The sequence below is a fragment of the Sus scrofa genome, chromosome 2, assembly GCF_054392235.1.
Source record: "Sus scrofa isolate SSC_HxYL_T2T_F1_AM1 chromosome 2, Sscrofa_HxYL_maternal_Yorkshire_Landrace_v2.0, whole genome shotgun sequence".
NCBI lineage: Eukaryota > Metazoa > Chordata > Mammalia > Artiodactyla > Suidae > Sus > Sus scrofa.
The window spans coordinates 111,633,227-111,653,061 of record NC_139384.1 but is presented as its reverse complement, the minus strand read 5'-3'; the positions used below and the strand labels follow the sequence as shown (position 1 = coordinate 111,653,061).

The 19,835-nt window shown below is 37.3% G+C and overlaps 1 protein-coding gene across 11 annotated transcripts in view; it reads left to right on the top strand.

Annotated features, from left to right (window-relative positions):
- Window positions 1-19,835, top strand: part of KIAA0825 — a 399,794-nt gene that overhangs the window by 183,102 nt on the left and 196,857 nt on the right. For 7 of the 11 annotated variants that reach the window (XM_085014028.1, XM_085014029.1, XM_085014032.1 and 4 more), the window contains 4 exons: window positions 1,685-2,093; window positions 6,100-6,259; window positions 10,677-10,832; window positions 12,627-12,721. In XM_085014028.1, the coding sequence (XP_084870154.1) occupies window positions 1,685-2,093; window positions 6,100-6,259; window positions 10,677-10,832; window positions 12,627-12,721 (820 nt within the window). The remainder of the gene's footprint in view (window positions 1-1,684; window positions 2,094-6,099; window positions 6,260-10,676; window positions 10,833-12,626; window positions 12,722-19,835) is intronic. The other 4 variants (XR_014838284.1, XR_014838285.1, XR_014838282.1 and 1 more) reach the window with 1 other exon arrangement.

Here is a 19,835-nt window from a genome sequence, read left to right as displayed (position 1 = left end):
GAAGAAACAAAAGATAAGGTTCACATAAACTGGCAGAGACTGGACCATGGAGTGTTTTGACAGCAATGCTCTGGATACTGATCTCGTAAGAGTGGAAAACAGCTAAAAGAAATTGTAGCAGTGAAATTAGGTAATAAAGTTTGTAGTATATGAATCTAGCTGGGCATAGTCTAGAGCAGGGACATGAGTTAGGAAAGTCCTGCAAGAGTCCAGATACCATTCGTGACGAAGGGCTTAAATAAGTATTAGCCACGGACACAGTGAGGCAAACCTGGTTGTCAGGTGAGGGAGTAGAAAGATTTATCAGTGTAGTCCCTGGTCTGTTATGAAGGCTCAACAGGAGTATTTAAAAGAGGGGAAGAAGGGAGGGAGGGAGGAAAGAAGGAAGGAAGGAAAGAAGAAAGGATGGAAGAAAGAAAGGAATGAAGGAAGGGTGGACCTGCCAAGGCAGTTTGGGAGGAAAACAATGAATTTGGTTTTAGTTTTGGTTTGAGTTAATGATGACTAGGACAGAGGAGTGGAATGCCCCTCAGGGAACTGAAGTTGTAGGATTGCTCCTCTTAAGAGAGGCCAAGACTGAAGATTCTGGAATCATCTAGATAAATGGCTCTCAACTAGGCAGATAGGAGACAGTTGTCAAAGCTGTAGAGACACTGGTTTGTTGCAATTCAGGAGGGTGCCACTGGCATCTACTAGGTATAGGACGGAGATGCTGCTAAAACATCCCACAATGCACAGGTCAGCTCCTTACAACAAAGAATTATCCAGCCCCATATATCAGTAGTGCCAAACTTGAGAGACCCTGATTTAAAGAGGAAGGGTCAGTAAATCCTTCAGAGAACACTAAGTAAGGGAGAGTAGAATCATCAGTCAATAGGCTAAAGACTTCGCAAATACATATAAAGGTTATTAATAGAAGTGGAAGTAGTTTGGGACACAAAGACACAAAGAAGGGTAATAGAGATAAACAACTGGTTTTTTGACTCATTTATTCAACAAATATTTATTGAATAACCATTATAGACGATGTACTAAGTGCTTGAGGTACAGGAATGCCTTCCTCAAGCTTTTATTCTAGTGATAATGATAATGAACAAATAAAGGAGATAGTTATTAGATGATGGTAAGGGCTATTATAAAAGCAACAAAGTGGGGTCTTATGATAGGGAGGAACTGGGCTGGGAAGAGTGTGAAGGGACTTCTTTAGATGGGATGATGAGGGCAGGGTCTCAGAGGAGGAGACATTTGGGCTGAGAACTAAAAGAAGAGGAGCCAGTCCCAAGAAGAGCTGAAATGGTTCTGTCATAGATTCCAGGGGAGGAAGAGAAAGGCTTAAGGAAATACCAAAGGCCACGAAGGGTTCCAGCAGGAATGCCTTTGCCTTTATTAATTGGAAGGACATTGGCCTCGTTAAACCTGCAATCTTAATGGAGAAAAATAGAAGTATAACCCTGAATTTTCTAATCTTCATTTGTGGGTGAAAAAAGTAAGTTCAGGACTTGGGGAATTGTAGGCAGTACTGTAGAGGACCCCGGTAGAGTTCTGTCGGAATATGTCAGGCACTTGCTCTTCTCAACAATTTTCTCCACAAAAATTAGACATCGCCACACAACACTCAAAACAACACAGTGATGGAACGCAAATGCTAATATTAATCATACCTTTTCTTTCTTCTCTTCCGCAGGCGTCACAAGGCTTGCTGCTCAGGCAGTATCTATTGTAATCAGCAAGTTACCTACGGTGATTGCATGTTTGCCTCCCCCAATTAAATACTTCTTTTTTCTCTCTGAGAGGAAAATGTCAAAAAACTTTGTTGAATTGAAGAAAGCTGGCCTGCTTGTCTGGAACTTGATTGTAATTATATGTCGGATATTTGAGGATGGAAACACAGTGGAACTTTTAACAGGTGCCTCCCTTGACAGATGGAGTAAAGAGAAACTCAGTTTAATCTGTGTGTGTTTGGAAAGCATCATGGGAGAGCAGACAAATAACCCCAATCAAATGACCCAAAAGGTCATACAGAGCATTGAGCAGCAAAAACCCAACTGGATTGAATGCCAGTTGTCGAAAGCAAGCAAATTGAGCACCGAATGGTAAAGCAATGTGTTTCTTTCACTGAATGTCATTAAATACATGCACAAAAGCAAAGCTACCAATAAGATATAACAAAATATTGTCAGATAGGCTGTAGTGGTCATTTTGCTAACTTCATGGGAACTTGGATGAGTACAGAAAAAGACAAATATTCCATTAAAAACTGGATTTTTAAACGGTCCTTATTAAAATTTGAACCCTATTGATACACTGGAACATTATACTTGTTTAGTCACCATCTGAAGGTTTCTGATTAAAAGGGTGGTAGTTAAACCCAAGAGAATTTGGTTTCACTCCTTTTCAGTGTGCAAACAGGTATCTGGTGGATAGCCTGGAGCATTTCGTAAATGGATTGGGCATGGAGATTAAATTAAGAAGGAATTAATGGATATAAAAGGCTCTTTATTGCTTTCTGTGTACCTGATTGTCAAAAAGGTACACATTTTTCATCTGGTAATGTAAGAATCCCAGAGGGCAACTGGGGCATATCACACTCAGGCTATAAACACACCCAGCTGTTTCTATATGAAAATGTCAGCCTTCTCATAGGTTTGTCACCAAGAACTAAGTGATTTGTGGTATTGCAAAGAATTTTAAGGGTCCCTGATGAATTTAAATATGTACATAGAGTCCTCCTATCATAAAATTAGTCTTCAGTATAGAATTGCATGCTCTTGATAAAGGAGTTATGGTTCATATGGTCTACAGATCACTAAGCCAGCCTCCTTTTTTTTAATACCACTCCCACACACTGTCCCCTGTTCTTTTAAAATATAATCATCTTCCTGGAAGATATTATTATAACTTTCTGCCTGAAACTACTAAAAGTTGTTACCTTTCCTAGCACATGCCGGTGACAAAGAGCTCAGGCTTCAGAACTAGATGAACAAATACAAATCCCTTGTAAGTGGGCCATCTTGTGCAAGTTATGGAATCTTTCAAAGCCTCATTTTCAGCAATGATACCAAGCTGGCAGAATTGTTTTGAAAAATTAAATAATAGCATTTGTAAAGTTCTTAACATCAAGAACTAATAAGAATTTATTTAAAAATTATTAAAATATGTTATACTCACTGGTTAGTATTATGATTAAAAAAATACCTTTTACTGGTTTATAGTAATCTAGAAGACTTTATAGTAATACAGATGGAGAAATGTAACTAATCATGCTTTTCCTGGTCTTGTCATACTGACTTCTAGAAATTTACTTGTGGGGCATCCTGTGAGTAGGAATAACAATAGCAGTCAGAAAAATACTTAGTAAAATTGACAGTGACCTTCTTAATCTTTACATTTGAGTTAGATACCAATTTACAGGCTTTAGTTCAAAGACTAAAAGATTAAGGCCACATGTCATGATCTGTGGCAGTGGATTTGAAGGGGAGAGTGAAAAGTAATATTAGTTAGTCTGATTATAAAGTAAAATGTATGATACTGCTGAATTAGGAGCCCCTCTAGCAATAAGATCAGTTTAAGGTAAGGTCTCCAATATACTTGGGGCCACATACAGGAATCCCTAAGTAAAATTTTATCTTTAAAAGTTGATTTTAGTCTAAGTTTTTTATAAGCAGCACCAGCACATCTGGTATCTCCTATAGCAGGGCATTTTCTAGCAAATACTTGGCCAATTAGTTGTCTGTTGCAACATGCTTCCAAAATAAAGAATTGCTGATTTTTAAACATGTTTTATAGCCCTCAGAGATTCTGAGTACATGTTGTGTAACTTGTAATGAACACGAGGCAGTCTTTCTCAGTTTCCCAAATAATATCAGTATACAAAAATGCAAAGTTATTTTGTGTATTTGAGAAAGAGTTAAATTTGATTTATTAACTCTAAGTAATCTCTTACAGATCTGGGTGCTATAGGAATATTTCATCTCAACTTTGATTTCAAGTTATCTGATACCTACCTCTATGCATTTCTCACAAATTGATTATCTAGTTCATAGTTCTATACCATGAGGAAAATATATTTTAAACCATGATGTCTGCATATAGGTGGAGGGTTGCCTTGGCCTTACCATAATTTTTTTTCGAAGTATGAGAATGTAAGCTCTTTAATAAAAATAGTTCCTCCGTTAAGATAAATGAAACCTTAATTCCTCACGAAGATTATCTTGGAACTACTCAATATCATTTAGCTAGATTTCTTTTACTTGCATCCAGATTTAACTTTGATTTTATGGAAATTGTGAAAATAACTGCAGTAGAAAGGTGGCAGCTGTAAGCATTGCTTGTCTTGCATGCTGCCTGGAAGCATTACTATTCATTAAAATAACCTTCACTTTGTAGTAACACTCAAGCTGTAAACAGTCAGCTTAGATTCTGGAGAACACACAGGCCAAAAAGTAAAGAAATGTCTGTCTTTGCAAAGTAATTTGTCGAGTTGAAGATTATTGTTTTTCATCATGGTGACCCTGACGTGGCTGGCTGGGTGCATATACAGATTAAGATTAATGCAGTTATTCCTTGGCTAAGGTCTGCCTCTTTCAGGGCACATTCTCCCTAATGACATGATTGATAGGCAGTCCCAAATCCAGAGAGGAACTCATTAATCATAGCATTGACTGAATCCAATCATTTGCTTCACCTGCACAGTGATGGACAGGAAAGGATACAATTCAGGGGCTGACACTGAGACACTCCTTTGTCAGAGGGCCTCAACTTTTTCAATGTCAGCCTCTACAAAACCTGACAAGAAATTTTGCTTGCAGCCTTTATGCAGCTTCAAAAAAATGTCTACAAACTTCTTTTATTGCAACAAGGTCTTTTTTGTTTATTTAAAAGTTTACTCTAGCTAATGAATATCTGTAAGAGTAGGATTTGCTTTATTTTTTAGCAAGGCTTATATGATCATAAAGTTTTTTTGTTATTTTAAGAAGGATGTTTTGAAACTACATGTGGAAGCAATATAAAAGTTAATGTCCAGCAGCTGGGTATCATTTGGTTCAGTCTTCAGGTCAGCGGCACTGACTCTTAGCAGAACTAATTTTATAATCATGGCAAAATCTCAGTAATGAACTGCAATATATAGCTGATTACACCACAGCAAATTTCATTTAGTCTGGGAAACAGTGGATAACCATGCATTTTCTTAGGACCACTTAGACTGCCAAGCCTGTGGTGATCCTAACAGCAATTGTAATAAGAAGATTAGTGTGGAATCTATATAATGTCAGATGAATATCATGACTTATTTTGCACTTACATAGCCTGAGCATTTAAAGAAAAATATGCTATCCATTTTTACTATGTAAATGATGTTGAAAATCAATAATAAGCATATGAGTTCTTACAAAAGAAACATTTCACATCTCTGATTTGCACATTCCTGGTGTGGTTATAATAGACCATTTCCTAAAAGAATAAGCAGGGTAGTGACTTTTGCTAAGTATCTGTTACCTAGAAGACGCCTGGGGTGGGGGTATGTATTTTTAAAAGGCAACAAGTGTCAAAAGGCCAATTTAAAATACCCAGGGGTAAGTACTCTTCCAGGAAGCACCCAGCCTATATTTAGCATAATAGGCTCCCCCTTTTGACACTTTAATTAGTCTTTAATGTGTTCTAAGACAGGTGTAAAGAGGAATCTACAAAAGGCAGAATACCAAAGCTATTTCTGGCATCAAAGATACTCTATCCTCAAAGAGAAAATAAAAATTATCTCTAACATGTTCTTAAAAAGAAATGTTTTGTTTTCATCCCATGATTATAGCAATTTCAACAATTGCAGTAATGGGAAAATGTTTTATAGATAGGAGTATAAATGCAATAAAGAAATGTTTTAAAAGAAATGATTCAATTTTTAAAAATGCTTTCAGGTGCTTAGTTCTAAGGCGCTGTTTATGTGAGCCGCAGCCGTTTGGGAAGGCTTACCTATTTGAGCAAAGTCTTTATGGGTGCTTTGAATATGAGATTTACATTGACTCTCCACACTCAATCTCTTTGATTATTTTCCATCTTTACAATTCTTCACCACTGATACTTATATGCTTTCTTTGTACTTAGCGCATTTATGACTATAGAGAAAAGCACAGCCTTAGAAGAAGGAGATATTGCTCTTGAACTGACTGAGCAGAAAATAAACATGATGGTCCTGGATATCTGCCACAAACCAGGTGGCAGCGAGTACCTGAGGCAAATTTATCACATCATGCGGCTCAATGAGGTAGGGAAACGGCCTTTTTACCGAGCAATTAGGTGTGTACTGGCCTGAGGCAGCGTCTGCTGGCAGGTAAGGGTTAGTCAAGGAGGTGATAATACTTCTTAAAGTCAATACCAAACTCAATATTGCATTATTAATAGAATCTATTCAGCCCCGGCTGTTCTGCATTTGTACAGCAGAAGCTTCACTGAAACAATGTCGGTTTTATTTGTACGGTTTAAACAATAACACGGCTCATAAACTCAGTTCAGTTCTGATTGTGTAGACAGGAGAGGTGTAGTTTGGGAATTGTTTATTTGTGACCATTAAGCTGATGTTAAAATCTGGTGTTCATGAAATGAAGAATTTTCTGAAGAGAGAGTTCGTTTTTCTGTGGATGTCATACTTATGTTGGTGAAGTCGAAGATTTCTTACATAATGAGAAACTTCAGAAGAATATTGAACCATATTCAGGAGCAACTAGATTAACCCAAGAAAATGCATTAATGCGTGGACACTGATTAGAACCGAAGTCATGCTTGTCCACTCATCTGCTGGGTTAAGCCTCTGACCTTATGTGTTTCTGGCTGTTTTAGCAAAAATGTATAAAAAGCAGGTTTCTCTGTTATTGACTTAAAACAATACAACTTTGCTAACTTACTCAGGTTTTTATTTTGATCATACATATCTGGATTTGAATGTGACATCTAATGTGAATTAAAATTATGTTTATATTTGCAAACACATGAATGTGTTGTTTAGAATAAAAATTGTATAATATGGATAATGCTAAGATATAGTGTTTTATCTCAATGAGCTAGGCCTTAAAAACCATGGATTTCCAAGAAATGAATTAAATTCTACCACAGCATTTTACAACTCAGATATTTAAATATTCTCCCCATTATTATCTGCCTGAATGTTACTTCAAGTAAATCTTGTTTTCTGGCCTTCCAAGAGTAATCAACCAGTCAACCAACAGGTATTCAAGATACTCAGTGATCACCTGAGAAGGATGTGAGGCTTTTGTAGTTGTGAGAATGCATCCTGTTCCTAAGGGACTGGAGCTCAGTATGCAATTGTTACAAAGTAACACAACCTGTGCATTCTTGCCAATGATCTCTCAAAGCTTGTTTGAGGTTTCCATTTGGGGAATGCAGAAACTCTTGGCCTCTGGGAGCAGAACAGCCTTCACTGAAAAGTCCTGGTCTTCACTGGCATGTCCACCTGGCCACCCAGGTTGGCCAAAGTAACTGGTGGTTACTGAGGAACAGATGTTGCAGTCAGATTACCCTCAGAACCTTAGTAAAGTGGCCTTACAATAGTTCTGAGCACAAAGGTGGTGGGTATAGCGGTCCAAACTGATAGAACTGTCTTCTCTTTCAAAGTTCTGTAACGCAAAAGAGATAGTAATCATCAGCAAGAAATATCAACAAAAATTGGAGTTCCCATCGTGGTGCAGTGGTTAACGAATCCGACTAGGAACCACGAGGTTGCGGGTTCGGTCCCTGCCCTTGCTCAGTGGGTTAACGATCCGGCGTTGCCGTGAGCTGTGGTGTAGGTTGCAGACGCGGCTCGGATCCTGCGTTGCTGTGGCTCTGGCATAGGCTGGCGGCCACAGCTCCGATTAGACCCCTAGCCTGGGAACCTCCATATGCCGCAGGAGCGGCCCAAGAAATAGCAAAAAGACAAAAAAAAAAAAAAAAAAAAATCAACAAAAATTAAGTTGGATATTTATTGTCCCATCAGCTACTTGTTGAATTCAGGAAATCCAAAGGCTGTTTTCTCCTTATAAAGCTCACTCTGAGGAACCGCTTCTGAGCAGGCATGCTGTGAAATCTGATGTACATAAGACTCTTTATTGGGACGTCACCATATTGTGATCAATCAAATTGAAGGTCATGATTTTTCTTTCAATAGAAGTGAACATATTTACTGTTATGGCAACTATCAGATGGGAAAACAGGCTAAGTACTTTGCCTGCTTTGACTGCTTAAACAATGAAGGCGATACATACCAGTTAACAACAGGAGGGTGACTGAGTGACTAATGTAACACTTATGGCTGCTTTTATACTGTGAAGCATCATTTTGCTGAAGGTGAAGTTGCCCTGGGATGTTTGTTCTTTGATGAGTAGCACCTTGTCTTTAGCGCTTTCAGGTGCATTGCTAAATAGAATTTGAAAACATAATACAGAGCATGTGCTGGTACAGGCCTGGGTGAGTGAAGAATGGGTATGCCATTGAGAGACAGGGAAATTAGGGGAGATTTTTAAAATGTTTATCTTTGAGATAAAGGTAAGGTGTCTGAGCATCAAAATCCAAAATGTAGTTGGAGATAGGCGAGGCTGTGACTATAGGATGGTCATTTTCAATGAGGATGGTAGCTGAGCTCATGAGACTGGTGGATCTTTTCAGGGGAGAGCAACAGGGAAACCATGGATGGAGAAAGGAGCTCTGATGTAACTGCAGAGGGAGTATGTTCAAGAATGGATGTTCATAGAAGAATGAATTTCTCCTAAAGAAATAGACAGCTGCAGCAATAAATCTGGTTGAAGTGGTGCCACTGTGGCAGTGGGTTGAGTCCAACTTCTGCAGCTCAGGTCGTTGCAGATGTGAGGGTTCAGTCCCCGGCATGGCACAGTGGGTTAAAGGATCCAGCATTGCAGCAGCTGCCATGTAGGTTGCAGCTGTGGCTCGGTTTCATTCCCTGGCCTGCCACGGGTGTAGCCATTAAAAGGAAAAAAAAAAAGGTGGCGCCACAAGAAATTTGAGGCTTTTAAGAAGGGGTAGTGGTAAGTGTCAATGTGGTTGAGAGGTCAGAGAAATCAAGAAGGGAGAAAAACACCGTTGTATTCACAGCTTGCAACAGAGCACTTTCTCTTTTTTGAATTGTGGAAACAACAAAAAAGCCAGAATATAGCCAGGTAAGGGGAAATCAGTGAGAATGATTGTTAGTAGCCGAAGCAGTTTTACAATGAAATGGGAATGTTTTATGCCTGTTTAAAATTTTACTTTCAGCAATCATGGTAGAGAAAAACTTTATTTCTAACCAAAAGTGTAAATCTGGACATACGATTCTTTTCTGATAGCTTTGTTATCTAATAACATTTAGTGAGAGTCTGTGTATGTATCTCTGTCAGATGCTACAGACTCAATAATTCTAAAAAGCTGAAGTCCACAATGAGCAGGTTTATGGAAGGTTAAGCAGTGATTTCTTTCTACTTGTGGGGTTTTAGAATCTGAAATTTGCATTCCACAGTGAGTACAGTGGGTGAGTACAGTGGGCATTCTCTATCCATGAAGTTACAGAGACACAAAAAGACACAGGGAAAAGCTGAGACCTGAGGTGTGGTTTACCAGTTGATGCTTCTCTGTGTGACCTCAAGCTTGTCTCTGACTTTTCAGAGCCAACCACTAAATGTGGTCTGGGCTAGAGTTTCTCAAACTTTCCTGTGCCTCCCAGTTCCTGAGAAATCTTGTTAACAGGCAGAATCTGATTTGATGGGGCCTGAGGTTCTGCTTTTGTAATAAGTTCCCAAATGAAGCTCATTCGGCTGGTCTTTGAGTAGCAAGGGTTTTCTAGAAGACTTCTGAAGTCCTTTTCAGCTCTAACATTCTTAACCTAAGTCCTAACCATGAAATTATATTGTGAGTCGGAAGGACGTTTCTATTATATTATTTATCAAATGACCTGCTTATTAATAGTAAGCATTTGATAATTTGTGGAAAACTAAGTCATTTAAATTTATCATCTTCCAGAAGAAGTCTTATAAAATAAATTAGGATTATCCACCTTTTAACTTATGGCTGGAAAATGAGGTATAATATGGTAGATTGACTCCCTCCACCCCATCTGTCACCAGCAGTTGGGGGTAAAATTAAAATTACGTATTTTGAGCTTCTATTGAACTTCGATTTTTTTCAGTCCAGAGCAAGAAAACTAGAGTTTAGGAGCTTACATTATAATTAATTTTAGATAGAGGGAGTTTGCTTATAGTGAACCATCAGAATACTTAGCACTCTGCTGAGCATGAAGTAAGTAGCAACTGCAGTTACTGAATCTTGTACTGTGAGTAGTCACGCACCTGAGTTAAGCTGTGGTAACTAGACATGTTAACATGTGAGCCGATCACAAGACAATGCCTATTTAAAAGATTCTGATATATCAAGCATGCATCCATTATGTGAGAATATGTTGAGTGGTTTTCCAGTCTATTCTATATATTAGGTGAACCTGTTTCGATGGGTTTATTGCAATCCTGATTGGTATGTACTCTGCTATGTTTCTTCTGAAAACGTATTCTGTCCTGAGGCAAGGAATATGCTGTAAGCTAGCCACTGTGCTGAAAAGATAGATTTGGATACTGACCAGTTTATTCTTAAAGAGAATATATGCTTCCTACCATCATGACTTGTACTTTTTTTTTTTCCCCTTGAAGGAATATTTAAAAGAACAGCTGTTTTCTATAAATGGTTCCGAGGAAAAGCCATTACCCATCCGACCTTTAAAAATGACCTTGAGTGTGGAAGATCAGTCCTCTGCCTTTAACCCTTTCCATGTGTACAAGGTGTTTAGTGAAAACATGCTGGATCAGGTATGTGGAAATTAAATAGTAAATTTAATTAAAATTTGTGGTATTTGTGGTTTTCTGCATAAGTGAGAAAAAAAGTGCTCTGTGTTTGAATATTTACTCTTAAGCTTTTTGGGGTAGGAAGCAAAAGGCCTCGCTCTTGTTTGCATGGTCGGCACAAATCGTCTTTGGAAAAGTTATTTTACCTTCTTTCTATTTGTCAAACTGATTCATGAGTTTGGTCTGTAGAATTTAACTTTTGACCCGGTCAGTTCACTGTGGGCAGAGGGAACATCTGTTCTGGCTGTGTCTATGGAAGACTCGAGAAACCTGGCATTTCTTTGTCTTTTACCCCTCAATACACACACTCACGAAACACTTTGCAATCTTTATGAATCTATCTAATGGCTCAGGTAAATTATAGAAGTTTAAAATTCATTATAACTGGAGCATTGAGTCTCCATTTTAAGTGGAATGAGGTAAGTTTGCTGTTCTGTAACCCTAAACGCATTCCTGAATATAAATGAATTTGTTAATGATCTTAAAGTCAGAATATTTGGAATAAAGTCAATGTGATAAAACACCACACATTTTTAAATGTCAGATTATGCCATTGTTTAAGCTTTTCATGTTTCATAGTTAAATTAAAAAGATCATCTTTTTTTTGCCAAAGTACTTGAAACTTAAAGTTGCTTTTGCTTTGTTCATTCTTTTGGTTCTTTTCCCCAGTAGCCTCCTGACAGACTATTTGAACTAACAGGGCAGAAGAGAAGGATTGCTTGACCTAGAGCTCTGATGAAAATAAGAATTAAGACAATGGCCTAATTCGGGATGCAGATAATATTTTTACCATGCCTGTTACAGCCCTAGTCTACATTCATCAATACTGTAGTAGAATAAGACCTTCAAATGCTGACAACCTGGGGCAGAATTCTCCTGCTCTATGACAGGAGTGTAGTGCTCCATTAATCAGCAGGTGACAGGGCATAGTTCTTGGTGGATTTTAAACATCGGCCCAGACTCTTATTATCAAAACTATTTAGTTTTAAGGCATATAAGCATCCATAATACTTGAAAACCAAATATATTGTATAAGTTTGAGTTTATTGGCTGCCTTCCTGTGTTATACATTAGATTCCCCCAACCATAAATAATCATTGTAGCTGTTAAATTATCCTCACTTCATTTAAATAAATGGCATGTTGTATTCAGTTCTGAATTATGAGATTATCTTTCACAGTAATTTTTCTCCTTACTCTGTTGTGAAATTGTCTATTAAATGAGAAAAAAAAAGAATTGTTTATGTTATTTACATTTACAGGTCCTTAGAATTTCCACTTTAAAGCATTTTCTTAAGCAAAACCATGAATAACATACTCTAATTAAGCTGTGTTTTATAATTTGAACCATAGCACTTCCATCTTTGCTTTTTAAATCAAACTTCTGGGTGCTAACCCTCTCTCCCCCTTATAAACTGATATATGAAAAAGTTGCCAATTATTTTGCTTTGCTTTTCAGAGTTGCCCTTTCAGAGAAACTTGTTGGGCAAATTCCATTAGTACTTGGAAGAATAACGACTCAAGAAATTGATTTATATTTTTATAAATAATGACTACATCCCCAAATGGATTTATAAATTAATTGCTGTCTTATTGGAATAAAAACCTTCTTCTGTGGACATGATTGATGTTATCTGTCTAAGTCCTTGTTCTGGAACCCCCTCCTTCTTAGTTAGTCTATCACAGCTGGAGCTTTAATTTACTGATCATATTAACTCTGATTAATAACTAACAATAGCATCTTCTCATTTATCAACAGTCAGCCATCACAAAATGGAACTGGAATTGGTCAAACTTGCTGCCAAATTATATAGGATTGGATAAGATGACCTTCAGTGTACTGCTAAAAAACAGGTAATAAAATTGGGGATTTGGGGCATCTGGTTGGAGGAAAAGGATATTTCTTTTATGTGTGTGCATGTGTATATGTGTGTGTGTGTGTATATATATATGTAAAATTATATAAAGTATGATTTCTTCTTAATGCTGCTTTTCCACAGTAAGCATTTTCAAAAGGTAGGAAATTTTTTTCTGAGATGAAATGGGTTTATTTTTGTCTGAATTTTAACTATGTTTGACTTTGTGTATATAATAGTTGAGTATTTTGTAAACATCAAAGTTAGTGACTTGAATGCCATTATAATACTATATACCTTTGTTTATAACAATTTAATGGATGCATGCAAAATGCCAAGCCAAATCAACTATTCTAATCAGGGGAAACATATAAGTAAAACTGTCATGATTGCACTTTTTGCTTTTCAGCTAGTTATTTTGGCACTGTCTTAATATAGTCTCAGTTGCATATTACTATAAACACATGTACATGCATATACACATACACTCAAGACAATATCCACTAAAATGTTAATGTGATTTCAGCCTAGGAGGCTATTATACATGTCATTTATTATGCACAAAATATAAATATTTTGATTTTATTTTGGATCAATTAACATTTTTTCCCCATACCTTTCAAAGTTTTCAGTGAAAACAGTAAGGTGTAAATATTAAGTTTGCTTTTCTCTATTAAGTGTCATATTTTTACATAAGATATATATGTGTGATTCCTTTTATTATTCAGGTATCATCTGTTTTCTTATACTCATATATCTTCTATATGATCTTTGTGATGTATATTTTCTTATTTTTTTGAAAAAAATATTAAGTATCATTTTTCATGAAAGACAATAAGGACCATGACACAGTAGAAAGCATCCTTGAGAAATCTGGGTGCATTTAAGAAAATAATCTTGAGAGAGAGATTCCAATATTGACCAGATGTAAGTTTCCCAAAAAAGGAGCTTTATTGCCAAGAAAAGGTGTAACTTAGAGGCGTGGTCACAATGGTATTGCTAATGTATCACCCTTAAATGAAACTCACCCACCCATCATGGACAAAGCTCAACAATCCAGAAACTTCCTCATTAAGGACAGAGTCTTCTCCTAGCAAGCTTACCATCTGGCAGGACTAGCTCAGAATGCACCTTATTAAAGCACAAGTTCCCCATCGGTACTCCTATCCTGTACCAAAGTTGCTTGGAGAAATGGGAGGTGGGGGTAGTGGAGGAGAGGCCAGTTCTTCTGTTGAGTCTATGGCCACATGATGTTTACACAATATTAACTATCTGGAAACAAAAGAGGAAAGGTAAGTCATTTTTCCCCCTTCTATTTGGAAAGTTTTGAGTTCATGTAGCTTAACTGTATTTTTGCTAAGTTTTTTCATCTGTGAATTGCTACGTCAACCCACTAAATGCTACTCTAGGGGCAACACATCCTTTAAAACTTACTGTGTTTTTTAAGTGAATTTGTGTTTTAACCAAGAATTGCATATTGTTATTTTTTAACAACTTTAGATATGCCTCAATTAGGTTGCTAGCTATTAAAGTCTAGTTCTCTGAGATTTTACATGCAGGAATGAGGAGGGAAAAGAGAACTCTGACAAATTTAGCCAAAAGTAGCAGGTCAAAACAGTTCTCTTGGAAAAGAGTCATGAATTTTTAATAGAAACAGCTAGAATCTCATCTTAATAAGAACCTTAGATTTTTAAAGAATGGTATGTAAAGCATTCTTTTCTAAACTACCACATACCACAAGCCACAATGAATATAATTGATCTGTCTTAGAAGGATGAAAGACACCTGAGAGTTTTTAATCTCCTTTAGCATGTTCTCATTTACTTTAAGAATGTTATTTATGTGACTTGATTAATATTGACCTGGTAAGGAAATTTTCTTTTGTTTTCTCTGAGAAATTGTCTTGTTTGGAATTATCTGAAATGCTGGATTTAAAAAAAAGTGCATTGAATTTTTGACAACATGGTTATTTGAAAGTATATATTTGAAAATGAGACCATTGAGCTTTTAAAATGAGTGATATATGTTATTCTACGTCCAAAAAGTGATACTTCTAATATATAACCATGATCTTTGTGGGTATGCAGAGCCAAAGAAAAAAAATCTAGAGTAGCTCAGCTGCATATGTTCAGTTCCTTTTTGCAAACTCACTAATTAAGCAGCTCACTTATTTCCTTTTTTTCTCCTTTAATTGGTAATATATTTATACTAATCTATCTATACATTCTGGTCGAGTACACATACGGCATTACAGACGTTGTCTGGGGACACAGTGTTATGAAGAAAGGTGAACTCAAATACACAACTATGAAAAATGTCAAAAAGAAGAGAATACTTTCTGTTCACCCCCTAAATTCCTTTATGACTGGTCTTCCAATTCCATATAAAAAGCAGACCATCTCTGGACTTAATCTCTCAAGACTCTAATACCCTGAATGAACCAAACCTCCCTCACCCCTCAGAACAGGATGGAGGTGGGAAAGCAGGACTCCTGGGTTTTCAGGCCAATCCAGTGATGGTGAGCTTACCTTAGGAAAGTTATCTAAACTATTCCATTTTGGATTTTCTCATTTTTAAAATTAAATCATCATAATTATGTATCTGCTTCATAGAGAGTGTTGATATAATCAAGAGAGTGTTTAAGGATATGAAGTGTTGTTGAAAGTTGAAAATTCAGTACATACTTAGAAAACTCATGGCACTGGTAGAACATAGTGTTAGTGTCTGGCCAGGTAAGGAAATAGTAAAAGTTATTTAGGATTAGTAGGGAGCTGGAGGTGGCAGATGGAGCAGTCACATTATGCCTGAGGTTACGTATATGGAGGTTATGTGAAATCCAGGCCTAAACCAATCATTAAGTATTGGTCAGAGACCAGCCAATGAGGTCCATGGGTCTGTAAGACAAACAATGAGAAAAAGAGAAAGTGGGACTCTAAAGACCAGGTAAGCCACCTGGGAGTTAACGACTGAAGAAATGAGCACCTGAGGGATGGTTCAGGGACATGAAAGAGGAGATAAGGTGGTGCCAACAATAACTGTATCTGAGAAACCACTGGCCTTTTTTCACAAGCTGATTCTGTGCTGGCTCCAAAGGCAGGACAGATCTTCAGTGGCTGCTGGTCAAGTGGAAGCCTGAGTCTTGGCTGGGATGTTCACTCTGTTCACTATCAGGCTTCACCTCAAAACCCTTCCCTGCATTCATGGTGTTCAAAGTTCATTGCCTTCTTACTGTTCTTTGATTCTCCAAGCTCTTTCCCATTGAAGGTTTTATTACCTGTAGTGCCCTCAGCTTTTCCCATGACTGATGCTGTCCTGCCTATCTGGGGCACATATTACCCCCTCAGAGAGGCCCTTCCTTATTACCCATCTAAAGTGACCATCCAAGTCAGTTGTACTTCCTCCCTTGAGTTATTTCTACCTGAAATCATCATTTGGGTTTATTTATTGTCTCAATCCTGCACTGTCCCTCCTCCTGCCCTCCAGAGTAGAAAGTAAAACCCATGAGAATAGTGCCTTGGCTGTCCAATTCCAACTGTTTTTAGTACCTAGAATAGCCCTTGGATACATGGCAGGCTCTGAGTAATAATATTGGTTGAATTAATGAACAAATGAGAAATAAGAATGCAGAGAAAAAGTCAGCACTTGATGAGTGAATGCAGAGTAGACATTTTCTAAACATGGTGTTTGATAAGTAGTCATGTTGGAATAAGAAGTGTGCCCTGGAAAATTTCAAGTAAAAAATTGCTGATATGCATATTCATTCTCTTCATTTTCCAAATTTGGATGAAAATCAGGTTGATTAAGCTTTATATGTTTAAAATTCCTGTTTTTATTACCATGTGAAGTTGAGCTCAGATGAAAAGCACAAAACACTGATCTTTATTTTTAATTAATTGATCCAAATCAAGCCATAACTTCTTCAGGAACAGTCTGTTCTTTACTTCACGATTTATAAGCCATTTGACTTTTGGGTGGTAGGGTTTGTATTTGTTAAATGACACTAACTTAAGTTGAAAAATTTAAGATGGAGTTAGTGGACAAAAATATCCAACCAAGCTTTTGTAAATCTGTGATTTTCAAGGCATTTAAAGAAATATGTAGTAGCTAAGTCCTCAGAAAAGAGAACCTGAGTATATATTTATGATATATGTTTCTCAACTTAGGAAGTTTGCCATTATAGAAAATAAAAGACTCCTTAGAGGTTCAGAAAACCAACATATTTATCAGTTATACACCTTTATCTTTAATGCCATGTAAGAGTAAGTACAGTGATTTTACATTGATCTTTTGAAATAATAAAGGTACTTTTCACAGTTGCTTACTGTTACTTTCTTGCTTTCTTTTTTACTCACTTTAAAATAAATCCAGACTATCGAATGAGATGGTGATTGCATTTGCAGGAGAGTTCACCGAAAGGAATATTCTATATTCCTTCATTCATGGCGAATCTCCAGATTGCCATTTTGATATTGTTTTCTTTGTCACTGGAACAAATTTATGTTGCTTCTTTTCTCTTTACCTTATTTATTCCAGAATAGTTCCCAAGAATTGTGGTGTTGAAAATAATCTGTGAATACAGTGGAATGCTATGCTATTTTAACTATCTAAATATACTGCATATGAGTTTGGCTTCGAGTTGAGCAAACACAATTAAATATGATGGCAGGAACAGCAGAAGGGGTGGTAGTGGCAGATTTCTGGCTATCACTTTGGGGCCTTTCCAGGTGGACAGTAACCATACATCTGAGAGGAAATAGGGATTAGAAAGCGTGTTTTAAAAGAGCCGTTGATCTGTAGAGTTGATTGTTCGCTTTTAACAATAATTATTATTAAAGTGGCTTTCCACTGTATCCGATTATAGTGTTTGAGCCCTGTGGTGTGTAGAGAGTAGGAAATATTGTCTCTGGCTTTGAACTGCACACACTATACTCTCCAATGACCGCTCTCAGGCAGTGCTGCCATTACCACAATGTTTATAGTTGTTCATGGCAGTAAATTCCTGATGCAGCAGCAGGCTGCCTGGTTATGAAGAGGTGGGCCTAAGAAAAGGGGGAAGCTGATTTTATGAATACACACCTCTAAGCCATTACGTATATTGTGACATTCAAATGTGGGGGTTTAAAAAAAATTTTTCATGCTCTAGCTCCTTGGAAAACCTTTTATTCTCACCTCTACCCAAAGGCCTCAGATTCAGTGATTCTACCCTACCATGACCATCTTCTCAAACAGGAGCAGACTTCCCTTCTATTTTTAATTCCTAAAGCATCATGGTTTTTTTTGCACAGAAATTGTCTAAAATGTACTTAGGATATATAAATTTGACATTTTGATCCTCAGGGTTTTCAGGGGTTATAGGGCTTTGGTACATGAACCAGACAAACCCATAAATGTTTATTATTTTCTGTGTGGTAACTTCACATATGTTATCCGTGATGGTATATACTTTGACAGAAATCTTCTCCTTTGACACTCATTTCAGCTATGTAATTAGAGACATGTACTTGTGAGGCTGCAAAATGACATGACCAAGGTCACAGAGGCTAAGTGGCATCTGGAAGGTAGAATGAAGCCTTCTGATTCTCTATTTGGTACTTTATCTACTACACCATATTCCTGGTCAGTTTTCTTCTAGCTTTATTGAGATATAATTGACCTAATACATTGTGTAAGTCTAAGATGCACAACGTGTTGATTTGGTACACTTGCATATTCAGAATGATTGCCATCATAGCGCTAACTAACACTTAAATCACCTCCCATAATTACTGTTTCTATTTTGTGATGAGAACATGTAAGATCTACTTAGCAGCTTTCCAGTATATAATACAGTATTAGGAACCTTAATCACCAAATATACACTAGATCCCCAGAATCTATTAAGTCTTATAACTACAGGTTTGTACCTTGAGGTTAAAATTGGTTCTTTATTAGCTCTTTGTTTACTGGACAAGCACTGATGATAATGATGACAGAAAACAAAGCACTTCCCGCGTGGCTGGCATAATTTCAGTAAATTACAGACCCATTTAATTATAAATCTTTATGATAACCTTTTAAATTAGGTACCCGTGTTACCACTATTTTTTTTTTAAAAGGAATCTAAGGCACAGAGGCACAGAACTCTAAGTGATGGTGCTCAGATCCTGGTTCATATACATGTTCTGAACTGGTTACTTCTCTAGAGCTTTGCTTACTTGACTCATTCAACAATATTTTGGAGCATCTGCTTTGTGAAAAGCATCTACTTATAATAAATTAAAAATTTACTAAAGAAATGCTATATAGGTCAAAAAGTCCTTGAGTGCTGCGCCACAGAATTTTTATTTCATTGTGAATTTTCACTGTGGTTATCACAATACTTATCTCCCCTCTTCAACTCCTTATATCCCTCTCAGCAGCTAGCTTGCCACCACCTATTTACCAGGAAAATCAAAGCCACCTAATATGAACCTCCCAGCCAATTGTTCCTAAACCTCAGTTTTGTCTCTATCATCCCTTTGCCTCTTGTCTCTAGCCTTGGAGGAAGAGAGCCCTCTTCTAGTTAAAACTTGAGAAGAAGTTGACTGTATTTAGGTTGTAGAGTGTCCAAGGGCTTAGAAATTTGGACTTTAACTGCTAGAGTTGAGGGAATCATCAAAGCCTTCAAGCAAAGAAGTGACAGGAATAGAGAACTACTTTAGGTTATTAATAATGGCTGCAGTAGAGGGACAGGATAATTAAAAGGAGGGAAGATATGGTTAGAGACAATGACTAGAGACTGAGGAGGAGATTATAGATCACAGATACAAAAAACATTCCCAAGGAAGCTTGGGGGCCCAGCTAAATCGATTGCTAATTTGCATCAACATTAGCTCTGCTACTTTCTCTTTGAAGACAGTGTGGCCTAGGTATTTATAGAAAGGTGCCATGCTTATCTTTTCTTCGGAGTGAGTATGTCGGTTCATATCCTCCATGCAGGTACCCAGATGGGATTAGAAGTACGTGAGGTTTGGCAGGAGAAATGCACATGGAGGATAAAGAGGCAGGGAAAGGCAGGCAAACCTTCAGACCCATCTGCTGATCCACTATCTGTGAAAGGGGAGGGAAGGAGAATTGGGTAGAAAGTTTCAGAC